General features: G+C 51.1%; 1 protein-coding gene, 1 long non-coding RNA gene and 1 gene segment (V, D, J or C); 1 reads left to right on the plus strand and 2 right to left on the minus strand.

The window, feature by feature from the left end:
• Nucleotides 1-271: 271 nt before the first annotated feature.
• LOC139033778 (T cell receptor beta constant 1-like) lies at nucleotides 272-6794 on the minus strand. The segment is given in 5 exon segments: nucleotides 272-527; nucleotides 855-961; nucleotides 1124-1141; nucleotides 1560-1949; nucleotides 6686-6794. Coding segments are annotated over 5 exon segments (585 nt in total).
• An 836-nt stretch (nucleotides 6795-7630) lies between these two features.
• On the plus strand, nucleotides 7631-20029 carry LOC139033903 (uncharacterized). Its single transcript, XR_011486393.1, has 2 exons — nucleotides 7631-10642; nucleotides 18079-20029. It is a non-coding gene; the product is annotated as an uncharacterized lncRNA (long non-coding RNA).
• On the minus strand, nucleotides 13216-16929 carry LOC110135772 (anionic trypsin). The gene is made up of 5 exons (XM_070451925.1): nucleotides 16890-16929; nucleotides 15770-15929; nucleotides 14154-14407; nucleotides 13638-13774; nucleotides 13216-13419 (listed from the first exon to the last, which is right to left on the minus strand). Exons 1-5 carry the CDS (start codon nucleotides 16927-16929, stop codon nucleotides 13267-13269), a joined length of 744 nt encoding a protein of 247 aa, XP_070308026.1. The 3' UTR covers nucleotides 13216-13266.
• Nucleotides 20030-21107: the final 1078 nt, after the last annotated feature.

Here is a 21107-nt window from a genome sequence, read left to right on the forward strand (position 1 = left end):
TGACTAAGTGGGGCAGAACATTCCCAGCGTTAACATCAGCGTTTTCCTAGACTGCTCCAGAGTAAGCCTCTCCCTTCACCAGTCACCCCCCGTCACACGTTCCTTCCTTCACACCCCCTTCCTGACAAGAAGGAGCAGTGCCAATCACAGGCTGGGCCCCTCACACCTCCTACCTGAAAAGACTGTACTTTCCTTGAATAGCTCTTGTTTATACCCTGACTGGAGCCACATGGGACTTCAGAGATGGACAGAAGAGGCGAGGAGACACTCATAACACAACAGGCCATTTTTATTGGTTCAGCAAGTTCAGCCCCCCTAGGGTCTCCCCTGGGTCAGGGAGATCCTGGTCCGCCCTAGTTTGGGGCACCCACACATGGGAGTGGATGCTGGGCTGAGTCCAGAGATGAGGGCAGTTCTTCAGAAGTGCTGGGTAGGAGCAGGAAAAGCAGAATTCACATCAGGGCAGCAACAGGCTGGAAGCTCCTGGCTCCACTTCTAAGCTGGCTTCAGGAATCTTTTCTCTTGACCTGAGGAAGAGAAGGTGTGAGGGTTACAAGGAGCCAGGAGTGCTGGGGACCGAGAGGAGGTAGGGTGTCCCACTGACAAGACAAACAGCAGGTCTCCTCCCAACATCCATCCATTGGGTTTTCTGGTGACCCCAGTTTCTCCTCCCCAGCACGGCTCTCCCATTGTGATCACACAGGTGCAAGGTGTCTTCCGAGGCATGTGGGTGAACCCCTTCCTCCTCTCTGCCCACCTCTGGTCCTGGTGGGGCCTCTACCTTCCTAGGTCTGTGTTGCCGCATTTCAAGTGTCACCTCCAACCTGCCTGCCCCATCCTGGCCCCCTCCTCACCATGGCCATCAGCACCAGGGCGCTGACCAGCACAGCGTACAGGGTGGCCTTCCCCAGCAGGATCTCATAGAGGAGGGTGGCAGACAGGACGCCTTGCTGATAAGACGCTGTTGGCAGGAAGGGAGAGCAGGTAGGTACCTGTGAGCAGGTATCTCTGGCCTCCACCCCCTTTACCAACGCCCACCTCAACCAGTGTCCATGGCTTCTCTGTCTCTGGTTGCAGAGAAATGACCATGGAGATGGAGACAAAGAAGCAGAGGGCTACTCACCAGAGGTGACACCACAGTCTGCAAGAAAAAAGGGGGAGGAAAACGGATGAGAGACTGCATCTTCTAAACCCGATTCAAAACTAAGTCAGTGTTTTAGTCAGCACTGAGCCCCAGGCTCAGAGCAGCCTCTGATCAGAGTCCTAGCACTGCCTGTACCAATGTGGCCACAGCATCCTCAGAGTCATGGGAGGAGGCAGCACTGAAGGGGATGGGGACCCACCCCTGAGACCCTGAGCTGTGCAGGCGGGCAGGGAGGGGACCCACCAGCACCGCTGAGCTGGGAGGAGGATCTGGACCTGGGGGAGGAGTTAGCCCGAGGAGGTGCCCTGTCTACCCTCTTCGTGGGCTCCCCGACCCCTCACTCTGTGTCCAGCCTTCCCACTCCTCTCCCTGGATCTCTCCTCTGTCGGCTCTGACTCCTTCCCGGCCGGCTCACCTGCTCTGCCCCAGGCATCGGCGCTGATGTTCTGGGTGATGGGCTTGGCCCTGTCCTCCTGCTCCCACGTGTCCTCGTCCGTGAGCCCGTGGAACTGGACTTGGCAGCGGAAGTGGTTGCGGGGGTTGTGCCAGAAGGCGGCGGTCACTCTCAGCCGGCTGCTCAGACAGTATCTGGAGTCCTCCTGCGTGGGGTCCTCCTTGTAGGGCTCAGGGTCCGTGCTGACCCCAGTGGTGACCTGCTTCCTGTTCACCCACCAGGTCAGCTCCACATGGTCAGGGTAGAAGCCCGTGGCCAGGCACACGAGCGTGGCCTTCTGGGTCCGGGAGATCTCTGCTTCTGAGGGTTCGAACACAGCCACCTTGGGCGGGTGCACCCGGCTCAGATCGTCTGGAAGGACAGGGGTGGGGGCCAGGACCGGCCTGAGAGCTGGCTGGGTGTAGGGGCTGTGTGTGTGTGAATTGAAGGGAGCAAGGAAAGTGGCCACAGCATCATCATAAAATTATGTACCAGGAGGTCCTGTTTGTTTAGGGGTCACCATCCCAATCTTCTGCTATTAGTCACCCTCAGCTTTGCCTCTTCTTTCTTGGTTACCCCATAGATACACACTACTGACTGCCTCCTGCCTCTCGCTAAGGTGGCATCATATCCTGAGTTTCTTAGCTTTGTTTGAAATGTCTTATTCTTGCAGTCATGTAGGATGATCCATGAAGTGAGTATATATCTGTTGTCTTCCTAGTTCGAATCCCTCTTTGGTGCCTGACTATCTAATTTTCAGACCTGGAAGTAATTATATGAGAGCTGAATAAGCCTGGATTTTGAGGCAGAAGATTCCTCCAAACAACATGACCTGGAGACCAGATTGACTGCGTCTAATAATTATTTTTCTGTTTTTGCAGGGTATATGTGTTTACATGTTTGAGCGATAACACATATTAATTAGAATTAGCCATTCTTCCCTGGGATTTCCTAGGTGGCTCAGTGGTAAAGCACCTGCCTGCCAAGGCAGGAGACATAAGAGACGTGAATCGATCCCTGAGTGAGGAAGATCCCCTGCAGTAGGAAATGGCGACAGACTCCAGTATTCTTGTGTGGAGAGTCTCATGGACAGAGGAGCCTGGCAGGCTACAGTCCATAGGGTTACATAGAGTCAGACACGACTGAAGTGACTTAGCATGCATATATTTTCTTCCCTAGAAAAGATACTTTTCCCATTACAGCTGACATGCTTTTCTCTATATTATACTGACCCCACCTTTTGTTTTGATTTTACATGTAAGCTGCTTTGTGAAGCCTATGTGCCTTTGGCTATTATCCTATCTGATGTTTTAAACTGACTCCTACACGGGCGCTGGGGTGTGTGGGAGCTTGCCCAGGATGGCTGGAACCCCACAAAAGAAACTGTTCTGAGGTTGAACCCTATCTTATTTCTTATTTCCAAACCTCCCTACCAACTTTGGAATCCTAGTTTCAGTCACGCATCATATTCAAAGCAGCAAAAGCATTGAAATGAACAAACCCCAAAGTCTGAAGGCCAGTTTATCAGAGGGTTCCAGGCCCTTTCACATGCCTGACAGATGGGAGAGAATTTCTGAAATTGTTGGAAGGCAGGCCCTCGTGTGAGGACGTGGAGGGGTAAAGTAAAACCAAAAAACACATCTACCTTTCAAGCACCCTCCGTGTTGCCAAAATGCACTGAAACCTCTGTTTAGCTCTGTTCTGGGAGCGAGTTTGTGGAGCAGAAATGTGGCAAACCCAGATGTCTCCACTTTATCCAAGTTCAGGGAATGATTCTATTGAGAAAATTGAGCCCCGGTTTGGAAAAAGACAAGTCTGTGACACAGTGAGGATAAACAGAAATGAAAGGGATGGCTGCATCCTCTGAGTCCTCTACAAAGGATTTGCACATGATTTGTTGTTCAATCATGTCTGACTCTTTGTGACCCCACAGACTGCAGCATGCCAGGCTTCCCTGTCCTTCGCTCTCTCCCAGAGTTTGCTCAGACTGATGTCCATTGAGTCAGTCAGTGATGCCATCCAACCATCTCATCCTCTGTCATCCCCTTCTCCTCCTGCCATAAGGATTTAGTCCCTTACAATTTCAGAACTCTAAGAGACCACCGTTGTCATCTCTGTTTTATATTTACATCTCAGAGGGCCCGAGGCAGTTTAGGTCACTTTGCACATTGCCCGAGAGCCCCTTCTCACGCCCCCCCCCACCCCCGCCCAAACTCATGCATTTTGAATCCCGATGATCTGTACTCTCCAATTTCCATCTCACTCCCTGGCACGTGCTCCCATCTGCAGGGCAAAGCCTGCCCCAGCTGACTGGTCTGTAGGAGCTCAGTGGCCCATTCCTCCAGCCGTGTCTACAGCTCCAGCCCAGACCTAGCTCACCTTTGCCCTGCTCCTGCCTCCTGCCCGCATCTTCCTGAGGCTGGTGATGGTGTGTTAGTGTTTACTCAGGAGCCACTGACTCCATTATCTCAGCGCAGATCCTCAGGTTTGACACAACGGGGCCTCCAACCTATTTCTCCTCCTTCTACCTTGCCTCTTGTTTTAGGGTGTAAGTTTCCAGTTGTAACAGCTTGTTCAGACTTACCTTCTCTGACCCCCCACCAAGCGCAGTGCTCCCCAGGGACACTCTTGCAAGCTCAAGTGATGCTGTGACCTGGACCTCTGCCCTCGGGCTTAGGAGCCCCCCTCAGACCAACTCAGTCTCCCCAAGCTGTTCCCCCACTGCCTCCCGGTCTCTTAAACCACCTCAGGCCGACACACGTAGCTCTTGGAGACTGGTGGGGACAGAGAAAGGATGAAGGACAGACAAGGATAGACAAAGGATGAGGAAAGCAAGGACAGGGTGAGCTGGAGGGAGGTGCTGGGGGTAGGTTTTAACACAGAAGACAGAGCTCTTCGCCAAAAGGGGGTTGACAGTGCAGGATCAGAGTTAGAATGGGGGTGGGAATGGAGACGATCAGATAAGAAAGGGAAAGCAAAACAGCACACCTGCCAAAACAGGAGTGACGAGAGGCGACCCGGGAGAACGAGAGAAAAAGTGAGACAAGGCTGGAGTCAAAGCACAGCTCCTCGGAGCCCTGGGCCAGGGAGCCGCATCAGACGCAGGGCCACAAGCTGGAGGTGCTCCCTCGGGAGGGAAAGGTGGGTCTGGCCCCCCACGCCCTTGCACCCCATTTCCCGCCCGATACCTGTCACAGTGAGCCTGGTGCCGATCCCAAAGTGGAGGGGCGAATTATAGGCCCACAGCTGTAGGTGACTGTGGCAAAACCCCCGGAAACCTCAGGCAGGGCAAAAGTCTTAGCTCCTCGAGAGCAGGAATGGCCATTTTTTTTTTCCTGCCTGGGTTCATGGCGCTGGACCAAAGGGATGCCACTAGAAGAAAGGCCTAGGCACACTCAACGGGGGAAAGAGAAAGAAACTTAGGAGGAGCCGATCCACGCAAGTAAGAAGGAGGGGTGAACTTAGAAGAGTGAGGAGGCAGCTTGTGGTTGGAAGACTCAGAGGAGAAACAGGCATCAACCAGGCTGCCTCTAAAGCAAGGACAGGGGGCTTCCCTGGTGATCCAGGGGCTAAGAGTCTGCCTGACATATGTTTGATCCCTGGTCGGGGAAGATCCCCTATGTTGCGGGGCAACTAAACCTGTGCACCACAGCTGCTGAGCCCAAATGCCTAGAGCTGGGGCTCCACGAGGAGATACGCCACCGCAATGAGAAGCCCGCGCACCACAGCTAGAGAGTAGGCCCTGCTGTCCGCAACTAGGGAAAAGCCCGCATAGCAACAAAGACCCAGCACAGCCACGAGTAAATAAAATGCATATTAAAAAATAAAGAGATGGCAGCCCCAGCTCCCCGGAAGCCCCACGGGGATCAGTGTTTAGTCGACCCCCTTCCATCAGGGCAGAGAGGAGAGACAGACACTCCGGTCCCAGAGACGGTGACTCTTCGTCCCGGGTCCTGCGTCTTACCCAGGACGGCGAGCCAGGTCCCATGTCCAAAGCGCTGCGCCTGGTTGCTCCACAGCACAACACGAGTGTGGCAAACCCTAGAGTGGCTGCTAACATGGGGCCCTTCCTTCCAGAGACGACCTTCCCCCCAGCACTTCTGGGGTTCCAGCGCCTTCTCCGCTCACCCCTACCCTCAGCCTCCGCCGTGTCCTCAGTCCCGGCCTTCTCTAGGGGGACCTTCTAGAACTCCAGCCTCACAGCACACCGTCCCCAGGGAAGACCTGTACTCACCCAAGACGGAAAGCTTCGTCCCGTTGCCGAAATAGAGTTTTTCACTAGTCACACAACCCTAAAGCCTGGTAGGGAAACTCGCCTGCACCTTCCAGCCCTTCCTTCCCCGCTCCACCTGCAGCTCTCCTGTTTCTTTCCTCAGCAGAACTGTAACTCCCGGAGGTGGAGGGGGTTGACATCTGTTCAGTGTGTGACTCCCCACCCGCCTCTCCTGTGTCCATCTCCTTTCTGCGTTGAGGGAGAAAAATGGCAGGACTGACAACTCCAAGGCCAGAGGTTCTCCCATCTACCATGGCTTCGATGGGCATCCCCCAAGGAGACAGGAGAAGGACAAGGTGACCCCTTTCTAATTGAGGTTACTTGCCTCCTGGTAGGGAAACCAGGCTTAGCCAAGCCCGCCCATGAAATTACTGGAGATGGAGGCTGCCCGCCTCATCAAGACAAGAACTCACCAAGATAGGAATTCAGATCTTTCTGATAAACATATGCTTTAACCTAGGCACCCAAGACAGAGGCTCCATCTGGACTCTGCCCCTCCCTGCAGGTTCCCAGCCCTCCAGTCCTGGCTGGCTTACCTACAACAGAGAGTCTTCTTCCCTCCACCCCCAAAAAGTAGAAATCTCCAAAGCCAAGCCTCTAGGATTCACTTTAAAACCTCTCCTCCTCTGCTGAGCACAGCCAGGATCCAGGGAGAGGCTGGGGAGTTCAAGGATCTCTTCCCTCCCAAAGACACCAGCCCCCTTCAAACACCCCGCATAGCCTTCCAGAGCTTTCCAGGGTGCCAGGACCCCGGGAGCTGGGTCATCCCTTTCTTCCCACGTTTCCTGGGAGGAGGTGCTCCCTCACGGTACCCACCTGGAGACCCCGGCCTTACCTACAACCGTCAGCTTGGTCCCTGGGCCGAAGTTATAGTCATAACACATCAGAACACAGCCACCCTACAACGCACACCTGGGACCCGCCCTCCTGGCCGAGGGGCCAGGAAAGACCTGGACTGTATCTTACCTACAACCGTGAGCCTGGTGCCTTTTCCAAAGAAAACCTCAGTGTTCACACAGTGAAGCGGAGCAAGGAGGAAAGCAATTTGAGGCGGGCAGAGCGGACAGGATCTGGGATGGTGTCTGGTGGACCTGGGACTAGGAGTCCTTTCCTGTGCTTTATGGATATTGCACGAAAGAATATTTTTGAGTCTCGACTCTTGGGGCCACGGAACATGGGCAGAGTCCATCCACAAGGCCCTGAGCCCCTGTTTTGATTCTTCCTGAGGGTCCATCACAGGGATGCGGCCTGGGGAGGCGGGTAGGGTCCCAGACACCCATGAGCATCCATGGGTGGGTGCTGGCAATAGTGCTGACTTCTTGTTTCATAGAGCAGGTCACCTCCCGTGAACCTGCCCATTGACCTTGCCCTGAGCAGGGAGCAGGTAGTGAGGGGTGGGATAAAGGGTCTCCCTGAGTCCTTCATCCATGAGGCCACAGAGGCATCTTCTTACATCTGGCCTTTCTGCCTGGAAGCTTCAGCTCTGATCCAGACCTGTCTTGCTCCATGGTTTTGGGGGGAGGTGGAGGCCTTCCGACCCAAGCCACCCTTGGGCCAGTGATCCAGGAGGAGAGTGAAAGTTGATGGGCACTGTGACAGGCAGAAAGGTTTTTGTAAAGGATTCCCATAGGGTTGAATCACCGTGGCCCCCCTGTCCCCACAACGTTACAGCTTTATACAAAAACGGCCCCTCCCATGGGCCCGCCCCTCGGAGAGCGAGTCTGGGAGGAACCACCAGAGCGCTGGCCCTCTGAGGGCATTGGAGGGCGAGGAGGTGACATCAGCACCCCGGGTGCGTGGTGCGGGGTAGGGGGCGGGGACGGACGAGGCCAGGGGGCTCCCTCCTCACCTCGCGCCCTGTCTTCAGGACCTTCTCGGATCCTCCGAGCTGTGTGCCTTTGTGTCAGGGCTTTCCCTTCCCTGGTATCCGCCCCTCTGCAGGCTGTCGTCATAGGAGCAGCCCCTTTCATCCCCGGCCTGCCCCTGACGCCAGGCACCCAGAGGTCACACCTTTTATCTGAGAATGGGGAACCGCAGGACCCAGGCACTGCCCCTTCGGCCTAACTCCGAACCTCCAGGTGGTCCAGAGAACAGGCCACCACCAGATACACAGAGGTAGAGTTTTTCCAGGGGTAAAATCATAGCTGAGAGCTGTATTTCTTTTCTTTTTTTGCATTCTCTTTAAAAACATTTTTTTTAAACTGGAGGATAATTGCTTGACAGTGTCATGTTAGTTTCTGCTGAATAGCAACGTGAATCAGCGGTAGCTCAGCTCAGTGCCCTGCGATGACCTTGAGGGGGCGACGGGGGTGGTGGCAGAGCTGTATTTCTAACCAGTGTGAGGTGAGGGGAGAGCCACGTGTGTCATAACCTGCCTCCTTCTCATCGTGGACTTCAGACATCAGGGTTCAGTAAAGGGCTTTTGGGGAAACAGATGCGGAGAACTGGGTGAATACAGCCTCAGGAACGTTTAAATACAATCGCCTGGCCACGAGATCATAGTCAAGGTCTTCTCCCTCTTTTCCCTAAAGGGCAGAAACATTTAAACTTTTGCCAGATATTTGATTTTCCCTGCACAAGATGACCTTGAAATTGAAACTTCAGTTGAGTAGTCATGATCTCATTTCACTAGATGGCGCTTCCTTTTGTGGCCTTTCAGACTATGACTCAATGTCTAGAAGAAAAAAAGACAAATTTGACCACGTAATGATAACACACTGGCAGGGGGAACATATATAGAATCAAAGATAAATGACAATATGGGGAAAGCATTAGCAATTCTTATCATAAGGGCTGATGTCATGTTGATGAACTTCTAGAAATCAATTAGAAAAAAATCCAGCAGTGCATTAAAAATGAGAAGATTCAGAAGAAAAGATCCAAATGGTGCTTAACCGTAGGGGAAAAAAAAGTCTTGAAATGATAAATACAAACTAAAATGGCATTGAAATGTCAGTTTTCACCAATTTGATGACGTGAATAGTGGAAGACCATTCTATCAATGGGCTTCCCAGGTGGCGCTAGTGATAAAAGAACCCTCCTGCCCATTCAGGAAACAAAAGAGACACGGGTTGGAACCCTGGGTTGGGAAGATCCCCTGGAGGAGGGCATGCCAACCCACTCAGTATTCTTACCTGGAGAATCCCAAGGGCAAAGGAGCCTGGTGGGTCTGTAGTTTATAGGGTTGCAAGAAGCTGGATACGACTGAAGTAACTTAGCATGCTCTGACATGCTAAATAATACAACTCTTAATGGGAGCAATTTGTAACTATCTATAAATATTATGGCATGACTTAGTGACTAATACCACCACCACCATAAATAACACAAATGTTCTTACTTTTTCACCCAGAAATTCCACCTTTGGGAGTTTATCCTGTAATTACTTTCGCATACAAATGAAAACAAGTGTGTAAAATATTTGCATTATTTGGAATAGCAAATGGTTGGGAAAAACTCCAGTACACATCAGTAAAGGACTGGGTAAATAAATTTTGACACATTCACAAACCAGAATACTATCAAATACTTAAAATGAATGAAAATGCTTTATACTGCTATGGAAAGCTTTCTAATATATACTGTTAACTGGATTAAAAATAAGCTGTAGAATAAGGTTTCTATAGGCAACCTTTGTCTAACAAAGGAGGAAAATAAGAATCATACTTCTGTGTGTTTGATGCTACATGAAGAAATACTGGAAGTTTACAAAAGAGATGGGCAAAAGCGATTACCTGTTAAGAATAAATGGAGGAGACAGAAACAGAGTGTAAGTAAAATTGACATTTCTCAATGTCAACTTTATAGTGTTGATTTTTGAGCCATAGATAGCAATTTTATTTTAAATGGATAATAGAGATATTATCTATTTTATGCTAAAGTAAAACAATAAAATTTTAAAAGAAAAACAACAAAATACTACTTTAGGTGATATTTTGAAATCTATCGCTGTAAAAAAAAAGACTGTTTTCATTTACAAAGTCATTTTTTTCAAAGAACAGTTTATATAAGAAGCTGTTTCATGGTACTGAATTTGCTGAATGAGTCTCCAGTCACCTAGGAGCCTGGTGAAAAACACATATTTCTGAGTAATCCCCAGAATGTTCAGAGTTCCAAGTCTCTAGGTTTATTAACTTGTATTTAAATAAACAATTAGGCACAAAGTTGCCCTGGGTATTTATCCTTCAATAATTTACTCCCTAAGTTAGAGTTTCCTTTTGACCTGGGGACTCTCACGACAACTTAAGCTTACAAAGAATACCGCCCGTCTAGGTTCCACAACCACCTTTTGTTCTCATGGGGACTGTCTTAACTTTGTCACACTGTTAGCAGCTCAAGTGCCCACGAAGCTTTTTGTTTGGTGGAAGTTCAGACAGGTCAGGCAGGTACCACGTGAAGCCTTTCTTCAGCTTCGACAGCAGGGAGCAGCCTTTCCTCATTTTTTTGTTCGACTTAACCAGCTGCACTCAGCGTGGCCACTTGAGGGGGCAAGAAGAATGTCATAGCGCTCAGGGAACCCAAGGGAAAGCTTGCTGGTTACCTGTGTGCCTTTTTCAAGGTGGGTGTTGGGAGGTAGGGAGGAGGCCCGCAAATAACATCTATGTGTAACTTTTTAAACCTTTTAAGCATGTGAATTTATTTTTTTTAACCCAAACTTCGTCTCCTAATTTCCCAGATGTAACTGACGTCTGAAGAGGCTAAAGGGTCCCCCAAAGTGGCAGGAGACAAGGAGAAAGGGCTGGAACCAGCACTCCGGCCTCCTCATTTACGATCCGATCTGGGACTCTCACAGGTGCTGCTCCGGAGCTCTGAGGCCCTACTCCTCGGGCAGTCTCACCTCCAGGAGCCAGACTGAGGGCTCCCTCCCACACCCTCTGTTTAGAACCTTGGGCAAGTTACTGGATTTTTAAAATACTCCACTCTCCTTAACTGCCTGCAATGAAGGAGACTTGGGTTCCCTGGGTTGGGAAGATCCCTTTGAGAAGAGAATGGCTACCCACTCCAGTATTCCTGCCTGGAGAATTCCAGGGACAGAGGAGCCTGGCGGGCTACCGTTCTTGAGGTCACAAAGAGTCAGACATGACTGAGCAACACTCCTTAACTTAAAATGGGAATGATGATGATAAAATAAGACCTACCTTATGGAGCTCTTGTGAGACATAAATAATACACCTAAAGGTTTATTGGACTTCCCAGGTGACAATAATGGTAAAGAACCTGCCTGCCAATGCAGGAAACGTTAAGAGGCATGGGTTTGATCCCTGGGTCGGGAAGATCCCCTGGAGGAGGGCATGGCAACCCACTCCAGTAGTCTTGCCTGGAGAATCCCATGGACAGAGGAGCCTGGCAGGCTATAATCCATGGGATCTCAAAGAGTTGGACACGACGAAGTGAGTTAGCATGCACACATGCAAGAAGGTTTGTCATATGCCTGCATATAGTTAGTAAAGGTGTTGGTGACTGCTGTTTTCACAGACAGTACTGGTCTAGGGCTCTCTCTACCACATTGGTTATCAAGCTCTGACATCCATCAGGATGTCTTGGAAGTCTTGTTAAAAGCAAGCTGCTGGGCTCCATCTAAGAATTTCTACTCAGTAGGTCTGGGGTGGAGCCTAAGAATTTGTGTTTCTCCTAAATTCCCAGGCAATTCTGGTCCTGCTGGTCCAGGGACCACACTTTGAGAACTGTTCTTCTGGAAGACCTTTTCTTCTAGCTCATACTTCATTCATTCAATCCCTGGCTGCCGATTATATCTCAGCTGTTGTTTAATCCGTAGACATACCAGGATGAGTAAGACAAACCATCTTCTATAAGAAGCTCATAGTTGAAGGCCACAGTAGGCACATCTATATATACTAAGCAGCATGAGCAGAACTGTGATAGAAGTAAGCATGGAAGAGAATGAGGACTTCTTACTCAGACCAGAGGGTCATGGAGCCAGTGCAGGAGTGTGGGGAAGAGAATGGGGAGCAGGAAGAGTCAAGGACTTTTTTGAAGAAGGTGAACAGGTGGGTGGACAGGGCATCGTGCCAAATGGACCAGTAGTGTCTAGAGCTGAAGGTCAGAGGTGCATGGCTTGTTGAAAGAACCCCCAGCACTTCTGAGCCCTGGGGCACCGCAGGGGAAGGGAGGGGTGAGGAAACCCAGGCTGGAAACACAGGCAGAGCCAGGGCCGGAAGAACCGTGCATCTCTGGGATGAGGAGCTTGGCTTGTACTTCAAAAGCTGTGGGGTATCAGGAAAGGTATTAACCAGAAAGCAAACAACACATAGGACCCCTCTGAGCACAGGCTTAGAAGACTGCAAGGAGATAAGTGCCCCTCAGGAAGTGCTGCAAGGCAGGGGACAAGCTGGAGAGATGTTGAGGAGCAGGACTGATGGACCGCAGCTGGAGGGCCCATGAGGTGGGAGAGAGGAAGCAGGGGTGGGGCTTGGGGGCCGGGCAAACAGAGCCCAACTCCAGATCTGTCATTTGCTGGACGAGGGACGTGGGTGAACTGACAACCTTGTCTGAACCTCTGTTTCCTTGTCTGTCTCCGGAATAATAAACACTGCAGAGGTAGAGGGAACTAAATGTGAAAGTGCCTACCAAGGACTCAGGAGGGTGTTCGTATCATCACGTGGGAAGAACAGAAGGCAGATTTCTCAGGAGTGGGAGGGAGAGAGACCCAGGGATCTCTCATCTCTCAGGCACATGAGCTGGTCCTGGGAAAACAGGGGCCAGCAGGGCCACCTGCTTCCAGGAGGGAGCATATGCTGGGGACACGGAGGGGACTCAGCAAAGGCCAAGGTGATTGGCAGGTGCTTCCCTAGGCGTGGAGACCAGTGAGAGGAGGTGTGGGATCTTACAGACCATGCCCCACACATGTGCACATGTGAGCATGCATGTGTACACATCAGCCCCGCACTCATGACCAGAGACAAACCAAGGCCAATGCAGCCTTCTGGAACGAAGTTTCTCCAGGAACCCCTCTCCCTGATGATATTTTCTGCCTTCCTTCTCTTTACATGTGAGCTTCCCTGGGGGCTCAGATGGTAAAGAATCTGCCTGCAATGCAGGAGACCTGGCTTCAATCCCTGGGCTGGGAACATCCCCCAGAGAAGGAAATGGCTACCCACTCCAGTAATCTCACCTGGAAAATCCCAAGGACAGAGAAACCTGGTGGGTTACAGCCCACGGGATCCCAAAAGAGTTGGACACGACTGAGCAACTTTCACTTTGCTGTTACACCAGTGTGCCCTGGAACACACTGGGGAAGTGGGGTGCTCCACTCATCTGTAAGGGGTATTGCCCTGTCTGACCCCGGGTGGGAGGACGTTTCCCAGAGTAGGGGTGGGGGTTGAGGAAGCAGGTACACAGCTGGGCAGGTGGAGCACAGTCACTTTATTAGCATAATGATGGCTGAGGGGCGGGGCTTTAGCTGTTAGCGGCAATGGTCTCCTGAATCCAGTCCACGTAGTTGCAGACCTTGGTGTAGACCCCAGGCTTGCCCTTCTGGGCACAGCCGTAGCCCCAGGACACAATGCCCTGGAGCTGTCCATTGCAGGCCACAGGGCCACCAGAGTCACCCTGGGGAGGAAGTGATGAGATAAGCTTTATAAACAGAGCAGACAATGGAATGGGAGCCACACAGTCTGAACCTCACAAGACCCTGCTCCTATTGGCTCTGGGCCCCAGGCCCTTCTCACTGTGAAGAGAGGCCACAGGCTGGGGGCCATCAGCCCACGGCCCTGGGTGTTCTACATCCTGCCCCCAAGGAGGCTGCCACGTCTGGGCAGGCATCTTACCTGGCAGGAATCCTTGCCTCCCTCCAGGAAGCCAGCGCAGACCATGTTGTTGGTGATCTGTCCAGGGTACGAGGCTTCACAGTCGGCGTGACTCAGCAGCGGGGCCTCCAGGCATTGCAGCAGTTCCGGGTAGTTGACTTTGAGGAACAGGAAGAGATCAAGAAAAGGAAAATGTGGGTTAGGATGGGAAGGGGGATGGTAACCCACAGCTGAGCCCTGAGGGCAGCCAGGAGAGGCCCCTTACGAAAATTGAATTTCAATTCCCAGCAGGCTCACTGTGGACCCCTCTCTAAAGCTGCTTAGAGCTGGGGCCACATCTGTCCTGTCTTTTGATTCTCGGGCTCAAGTCTGGGACACTTGCCCCTCTCTGGTACCCAGCACAGAGTCCTGCATGTGTAGTAGGTACTTGATGGGAATTTGTAGGCTGGAAGCAAAGACTGGAGCCGAGCTCAGGCGATGCTCGGTTCTGGGCAGTGTGGGTAGGTCAGAGGGTGAAGACGTGAGGATCCCACTCACCGCCGCTGCTCAGGGTGTTGCCCCAGCCAGAGATGAGGCACTCGGTGCCTGCAGGTGCACAGGCGCTGGGCAGAGCCAAGGTGGACACCCGGGCATTGATGACCGCAGGCGTGGAGAGTTTGATCAGCAGGATGTCATTGTCCAGAGTCCAGCTGCTGTACTTGGGGTGGCGGATGATCTTGGACGCGTCGATGAACTGCTCACCACCTTCCACGACGTCGATGTTGTGTTCTCCCAGCCTCACCTGGATGCGGCTGTTGAGGGCAAGCACCGTAAAGACCTTTTTGTCCACAGGCCCACATCCCACAGGGGTTTTCCCTGCTCACAGGTGGGGGTGTAGGAATGTCAAGGGCTGTAGAGGGGTGGTAGGCCAGTGCAGGTATGAGACCAACAACCTCCGTGCTTCGGGGTGGTGTAGAAGTGATGCGTTGAAGGGGTCTGGCTAGGGACCATCTGCTTTTCCAGACGCCTTTTCTACACCCCTCATGCATTCAGTGCCCAGTGCTCTGGACGCAAACGCACCATTTCAAGTTCCCCAGACATCCTTCAACCTCCGCAACCTTGAAAACTACATGCAGTCACAGTCACTTTTACTCCCTCCCTTCTTGATCTGGTCAGGGCCACCATCCTGTGTGATCTGATTTGTCTGTCCATCCTAAGTCTTTCATTCGCGTCCGACTCTGTGACTTTATGGACTGTAGCCTGCCAGGCTTCTCTGTCCATGGGATCCTCCAGGCAAGAATACTTGAGTGGGTTGCCATGCCTTCCTCCAGGAGATCTTCCCTACCCAGGGATCAAACCTGTGTCTCTTACGTCTCCTGCCCTGGCAGGTGTGTTCTTTACCACTAGCATCATCTGTGATCTAATACAGCACTTCTCAAAAAACAGTCACAGGACCTGTACCATCAGTCACCTGGGAACGCATTAGCAACTCAGATTCTCTCTTCTGCCCAGACCTACTGCATCTGAAACACTTGGGGTGGGACCCAGCAACCTGTGTTGTAACAGGCCCTCCAGGTGATTATTACGTGCATTCAGGTTGGAGAACCCTTGCTTTTGGCAGTGATTCTCAGCTCTGCCCAGGAGTGCAGAAAATTGCCAGAGGCAGAGAGCGTTGAAAACTCACCAATATTCAGACTCGTCCTAAAAATTCTGAGCTAAATGGGAACTAGGGATCATATATTTTTTTTAAATGTATCTGACAAGGTTTTAACATGTAGCCAATTGGCAAGGGTTATTTGTGTGAGGTCTATGCCAGCTTTTCCAACTGGCTATTCCCACCTTCAAAATAGTTTGTGCCTACTCTTTATGGGACTTTCCAGGTGGCACCAGTGGTAAAGAACCAGTGCAAGCCAAAGCATAAGACCCGGGTTCGATCCCTGGGTCGGGAAGATCCCCTGGAGTAGGGCATGGCAACCCACTCCAGTATTCTTGCTTGGAGAATCCCATGGACAGAGAAGCCTGGCAAATGCCCCTCTTCACCCACAGCTCCTGCTGAGTCAGCTGCTGTTGCCCACATCTTCTCTTCCCCATCATCGTTCTGAGCTCTGGACGGACCCCAGCTCTCCCAGAGGGCCCTGGGCAGTGGGCTTAGTCGCCAGGGGCCCAGCACTTACTACTGGTAGCAGTGAGCCGCGGACACCACCCACTGGTCACTGATGAGGGAGCCGCCGCAGAAGTGGTAGCCAGCGTTCAGGGACACCTGGTAAGGCACAGAATTCTCCGCGCAGGTGTAGCCCCCGACGATCTTGTCATCGTCGTCCGAGGGGAAAGCCACTTGAGTGGAAACAGGGGAGGAGAGGCTGATGCAGCAGGAGGGTGGAGCCCCGAGCCCCGTGGCTGGACTCTGCTAATCAGGATTCCTGACCGAGCACAGGGAGGGCAGGAAGGCCACCCTGGCTGGTCTCCCAGCGGGTGGTTCTCCCGAGTCGCTGTGTGTCTGCAGGGCGCAGAGCTAGGCAGCCTGCAGGGGCTCCAGCCCAGACCTCCACCGGAAGCACCAGGGCAAGGACAGTAAACCCACTCAGCACCGGAGGGTCTGAATGCCTTTCTCCCACCCACTGGCTGCTTCTATCCTTTTATTCATCACCAGTCTACTCCCCGCTGCAGTTTCAGCCCCGGTTTGCCATGATGCGTTGGCCTCACCAGGGAGATGTGGCTGCAAAGCCCTGGCTTTGCTGTACCAGCTCCTCCCATAGCTCACACCTGAGCAGGGAGCCCAGGCACCCTTTGCGCAGGATAAAGGTGGTTACGGTTATTGGCCAATAGAACAGTGATTCGCAGCTGTGGCTATACACCCGGGAATCTTAAAACTACTCAGGAAGCTTAAAAAGTCAGTGCATGGGTCACACCCCCAGGCCAATAAACAGGGCTCCACTGTAAGTCACCTTCCGTCTCCCCAGGAACATCCAAGGCCAGGAACAGCTAGAGTGGAGTTACCCATGGTTGTCACGGCCAAGCCTTAAGGCCTGGCTCATTTCACAGACCATCTCCACCTGGTTTGCATTTCTCGCCTCTCCCAACAAAGCCCCAAAATGGATGGACGAGAGGGATAGGAGTGGAACCCGGCAGAAGGTGAGAGAAGTGAAGGTTAAGAGCCCCAGAGTGGGAAGGAGGGGTGCTGGCCAGGGAGGGGAGAACACACACAGGTAGAGCAGGAGAGGCCGGAGGAGTGGTGAAGTGTGTATCTCTGCCAGGAGAGGGGCTAGTGGACCTTAAGCGATGCATGGGACTCACCAGCAGCTCCCACAAAGGCAAGGATCAGCAGGGGATGCATGGTGGAGAAGTGTGCTGGAGTGGCTGGTGGCGAGCCTTTATACCTCCCGAGGAGAGGGAGGGGGTGGAGGGGTCCCACCCCTCCCAGTACAAACACACCTGCAGCTTCCCTTGGACTCTTGCATCAGTTCTGCTATGTTTGGCCACTCCATGGATTCATGACTTCCGGGTGATAAGGAAACTTATTTTCCAAGGATGCAGAGGAAGACTAGCTGACTCTTAGGAGGATATTCTGGGGTGAGGAATACAGGGGAAGCCAAGACCCCTCTTCCCACAGCTGAGCCTTCTTAAACCGAGAGGATGATGGATATGAGGAGGAAGAGAAGGCAGAATGACCTGGGACCCTGGGGATCCTCTGACCTCATGGAGATTTACTCAACTTACTTGAAGGAAGGGCTGATATTAGTAGCAAACTTGGCTGCTTGGTATCCTGAAGTCCCATGAGAGGAAAGAAATCTTGACTATGTCATACCTGTAAACAAAAAGACCCCGGTTAAGTCTAAACTATGGGGTCAGAAGGTCAAAGCCCAAGCCTTAGGGAACCAAGACCCCAATACCAAGAAGTGATGAGATGGGAGAGGCAGAGTTTCTTGTGAGTCTGGGCCTTCAAGCTGGCTCTCCTTCCTACCAGGGCCTGAGGGACGGGGTCAGGGGAGGCATTTGGAGGGAGGAGAGGCCAAGGATTAAGTAGGTGTTTACCTGATGCACTGGAATAACAAGAGACCAGTATCGTATTTCTCCTCTTCCTCACTATCAAGACGCTTGTCTTTCTCATCGCTCAAGCAGCCTTGGGTTCTCTTTAAGCAGCCTTCTGTTCACCCTGGGAGCCTGCACTAACGGTGATGAAAATTGCCCCCACCTGCTAGGAGCTGACAGCCTGAGCCAGAATTATATGTTCCGGATCAGATTTTAGAAAAAAGGTTTGAACAATGGTAAATTTCGGTCCTTACCAGAGAATCAGCAGTAGGTAGAGAAATTGGGGCACGATAAAGGTTGAGAATGTGTGCGCATGCGCTCAGTCGATCCGACTCTGCAGTCTCATAGACTATAACCCACCAGGCTCCTCTGTCCATGAAATTGAGTGATTAAAAACAACATTGAAGGTGGGGGGATTCTGAAATTTTCTTTCTTTCTTTTTTTTTTTATGCAGTGAGACTCTTTTCCTGGGCTCAGTGAAGAGTGAATCTTCCTGGAAATGATCTCAATTTGCAACCTGCCATGCCCATCAAGACACAATCTTGTAATTTACTGAGGCACCACTTGGCCATGGGGTATAGAGATGTAACTAGTGTCTGTGCTGGAACCTAACCTTGTGAGCCAGGTCGACAAGCCTTCACATGAAGAGGCTTCTCCTGCTCATCTCCTCTGAGCTCAGTGTTCCTGATAGATAGGAGTGGGCAGAGTCTACATAGGTACTCTCGGAAAGGTAGAAATGAGCGAATGTTCTGAAGGTGGTGAACAAAGTCAAAAAGCTCAGAAGTCTGGTGGCAAGACAGGAAGTAGTCTGGAAGGACAGAGTAAATGGAAATAGAGTGAACTGGGAGAAATGGGGTGGAGAGGGACCCACAGGGTGACTTCTGGTCTGGTGCCTGGCATAGCTGGAAGCCAGCTTCTCCACGACAGGACACCCACTCCGCAGAGCCGCACACCCTCTAACCCCTGATGTGCTCTTCTCTAGGTGGCCGTACCGCTGTTTGTGTATAGCGCCCAGCAGCTTTTAAAGAGCTTTCACATACACAAGCAGCAGTGGCATGCTGATTTTCCTTTGTGTTGAATTTCAAGCTCCCCTTTGCATGTTTTCATCGTGAGGTGTGCAGAACAACATTATTTCCTGTTACAGAGGTTGAGACCAGGCATCAGAAAGGTTCCATCCTGCCTGAGAACACAGACCTAAAACTGGCAGAGCTGACCTCAATGCCACCGGAGGACAGGGAAAGTGCTGTGAAGTATGGGAATCACTGCACATGGCGGCTCAGGGGTCATGCCGGGGAACAAACTACATCCGGATCCCTCCTGATGCTGGCTTCCTTGGCAGAGAAAGAAGCTTGAATTTAATCTGGCACCTGCCCCCCCACCCCCACCCCAGCCCCACCTTGCTATGGCCTTGGGCCTCTCTGGGCCACGTCAAAGGCAGGTTGTGCTCACCCAGGTTGTGGTGCCTCCATCATAGAGGCTTTTTTTTTTTTTTTTGCAGAAATATCATAAAATATGCTATTTCATTTTGCCCCCTTGTCGTGGGGCCTTCATAGGAAGCCTGGCTTTAGAGGATGAGAAACGTCATATCTGTTTCCTTTCCCAGCCTGCGGGGTGAAGGTGGGGGGCAGAGGGGGCCGGCTCATGTTTTGGGCCACCATTCTGCTCAGATAGAAAGGTAAGAGCCCCCCCCACCCCCCACCTCCCTGTTAGAATGACTTGGCTCATTTCTAATGGCCTTACGTTGCCTGAACTCAAATGCTTTCTGTAGAGTTCTTCTCCAGGGCAATCCACATGGCTTGGGAGATTTTTCTTTCTTCTGAATCCTGTTTATTGACTCAGTGGATTAGTTTGCTAGGGCTGCCATAACAAAATAATGGCAGAAATCCGTCTTCTCACAGTTTTGGGAGCTGAGAAGTCCATGATCAAGGAAGGTGTTGATAGAAGAAACTTTCATATATTGATTCATGGAGAAGTCATTCTGGCTTATACATGAGTTAACTTGAATTTTATACCAACTAAAACAGCCTATTTGTGGCCTACCAAACATACCTTGTAGATCTGCTTTACTTAGTAAAGAAAAGGGCACGCTGACCGGAAGTAAAAGCTGTCTGTGTTAAAAGATAAAGTGCCTCCCTTCCTGGGACACGAGTGCTGGAGCTCCTTCGAGGACAAGACTCCCTTCCCAGGGGCCGGCGCCACACTGACTCACTGAGTTCCGGCTGATCTGCTTTTTCAAAGCTGGAGGGAATGTCCTCCTGATTTGCCTAATGTTCTCTGTTCTGCCAAGATATAAAACTGGGCTGAAAACCCTGCTGCTCTGAAGCACCTCCTCAGAGTTGTCTTAGAGGCTGCCTTTTGGGTTCTAGTCTCCAGTTTGGCTTAAATAAAAGTTGTTTATATTCCTATTTCAGATCATTTATTATTTTTGTTAACAGTGTCTACAGGGTTGTTTTCTCCAGGGGTCTCTCTCCTTGGGTTGCTGACGGTCATCTTTTCATGGACTTCACATGGCCTTTCCTCTGTGGGTATCTCCCCAGTGGCTCTCCTTATATATCCTAATCTCTTCTGATAAGGACAAGGTCAGATTGGCTTAAGGGCCACCCTAATGGCCTCAATTAAATTACTTATTTAAAGATCTTATTACATTCTGAGGGACTGGGGGTTAGGACTACAACATGTGAATTTTGGAGGAACACAGTTCAGTACATACTGCTGTTACTGCTAAGTCACTTCAGTCGTGTCCGACTCTGTGCAACCCCATCCCTGGGATTCTCCAGGCAAGAACACTGGAGTGGGCTGCCATTTCCTTCTCCAATGCATAAAAGTGAAAAGTGAAAGTGAAGTCGCTCAGTCATGTCTGACTCTTTGCAACCCCATGGACTGCAGCCCACCAGGCTCCTCCATCCATGGGATTTTCCAGGCAAGAGTACTGGAGTGGGGTGCCATTGCCTTCTCTGAGTTCAGTCCATAGTACTCAGGAAATATTTACCGCATTCCTGTGATGTTCTTCTAATTTTTCAAACCTGTATGGAAACAGCAAGGAAGATGATAGTAAAAAGTCCTTTCTTTCATGGCATATGGGTGTATTTACAGACTTCCCTGGTGGCTCAGCAGTAAAAGAATTCACCTGCCAATGCAGGAGATGCAGGTTCAATCTCTGAGTCAGGAAGATCCTCTGGAGAAGGGAAATGGCAACCCATTCCCATATTCTTGACTGAGAAATTCCATAAACAGAGGAGCCTGACTGACTATAGTCCATGGAGTTGCAAAAGACTTGGACACAACTTAGCAACTAAACAACAATGTGTATTTATGTGTGTGTATGTCCACACATATGGAAGGAGATATAACTGTGAGAGGCAGACAGTACATTAAAAAAATATATATCTTTATATATATATACATAATCTGTATATAATATATACAGTTGATCCTTGAACAACATGGAATTTGAACTGCACTGGTCTGCTTATACATGGAATT

Source organism: Odocoileus virginianus, chromosome 1 (genome assembly GCF_023699985.2).
Source record: "Odocoileus virginianus isolate 20LAN1187 ecotype Illinois chromosome 1, Ovbor_1.2, whole genome shotgun sequence".
NCBI lineage: Eukaryota > Metazoa > Chordata > Mammalia > Artiodactyla > Cervidae > Odocoileus > Odocoileus virginianus.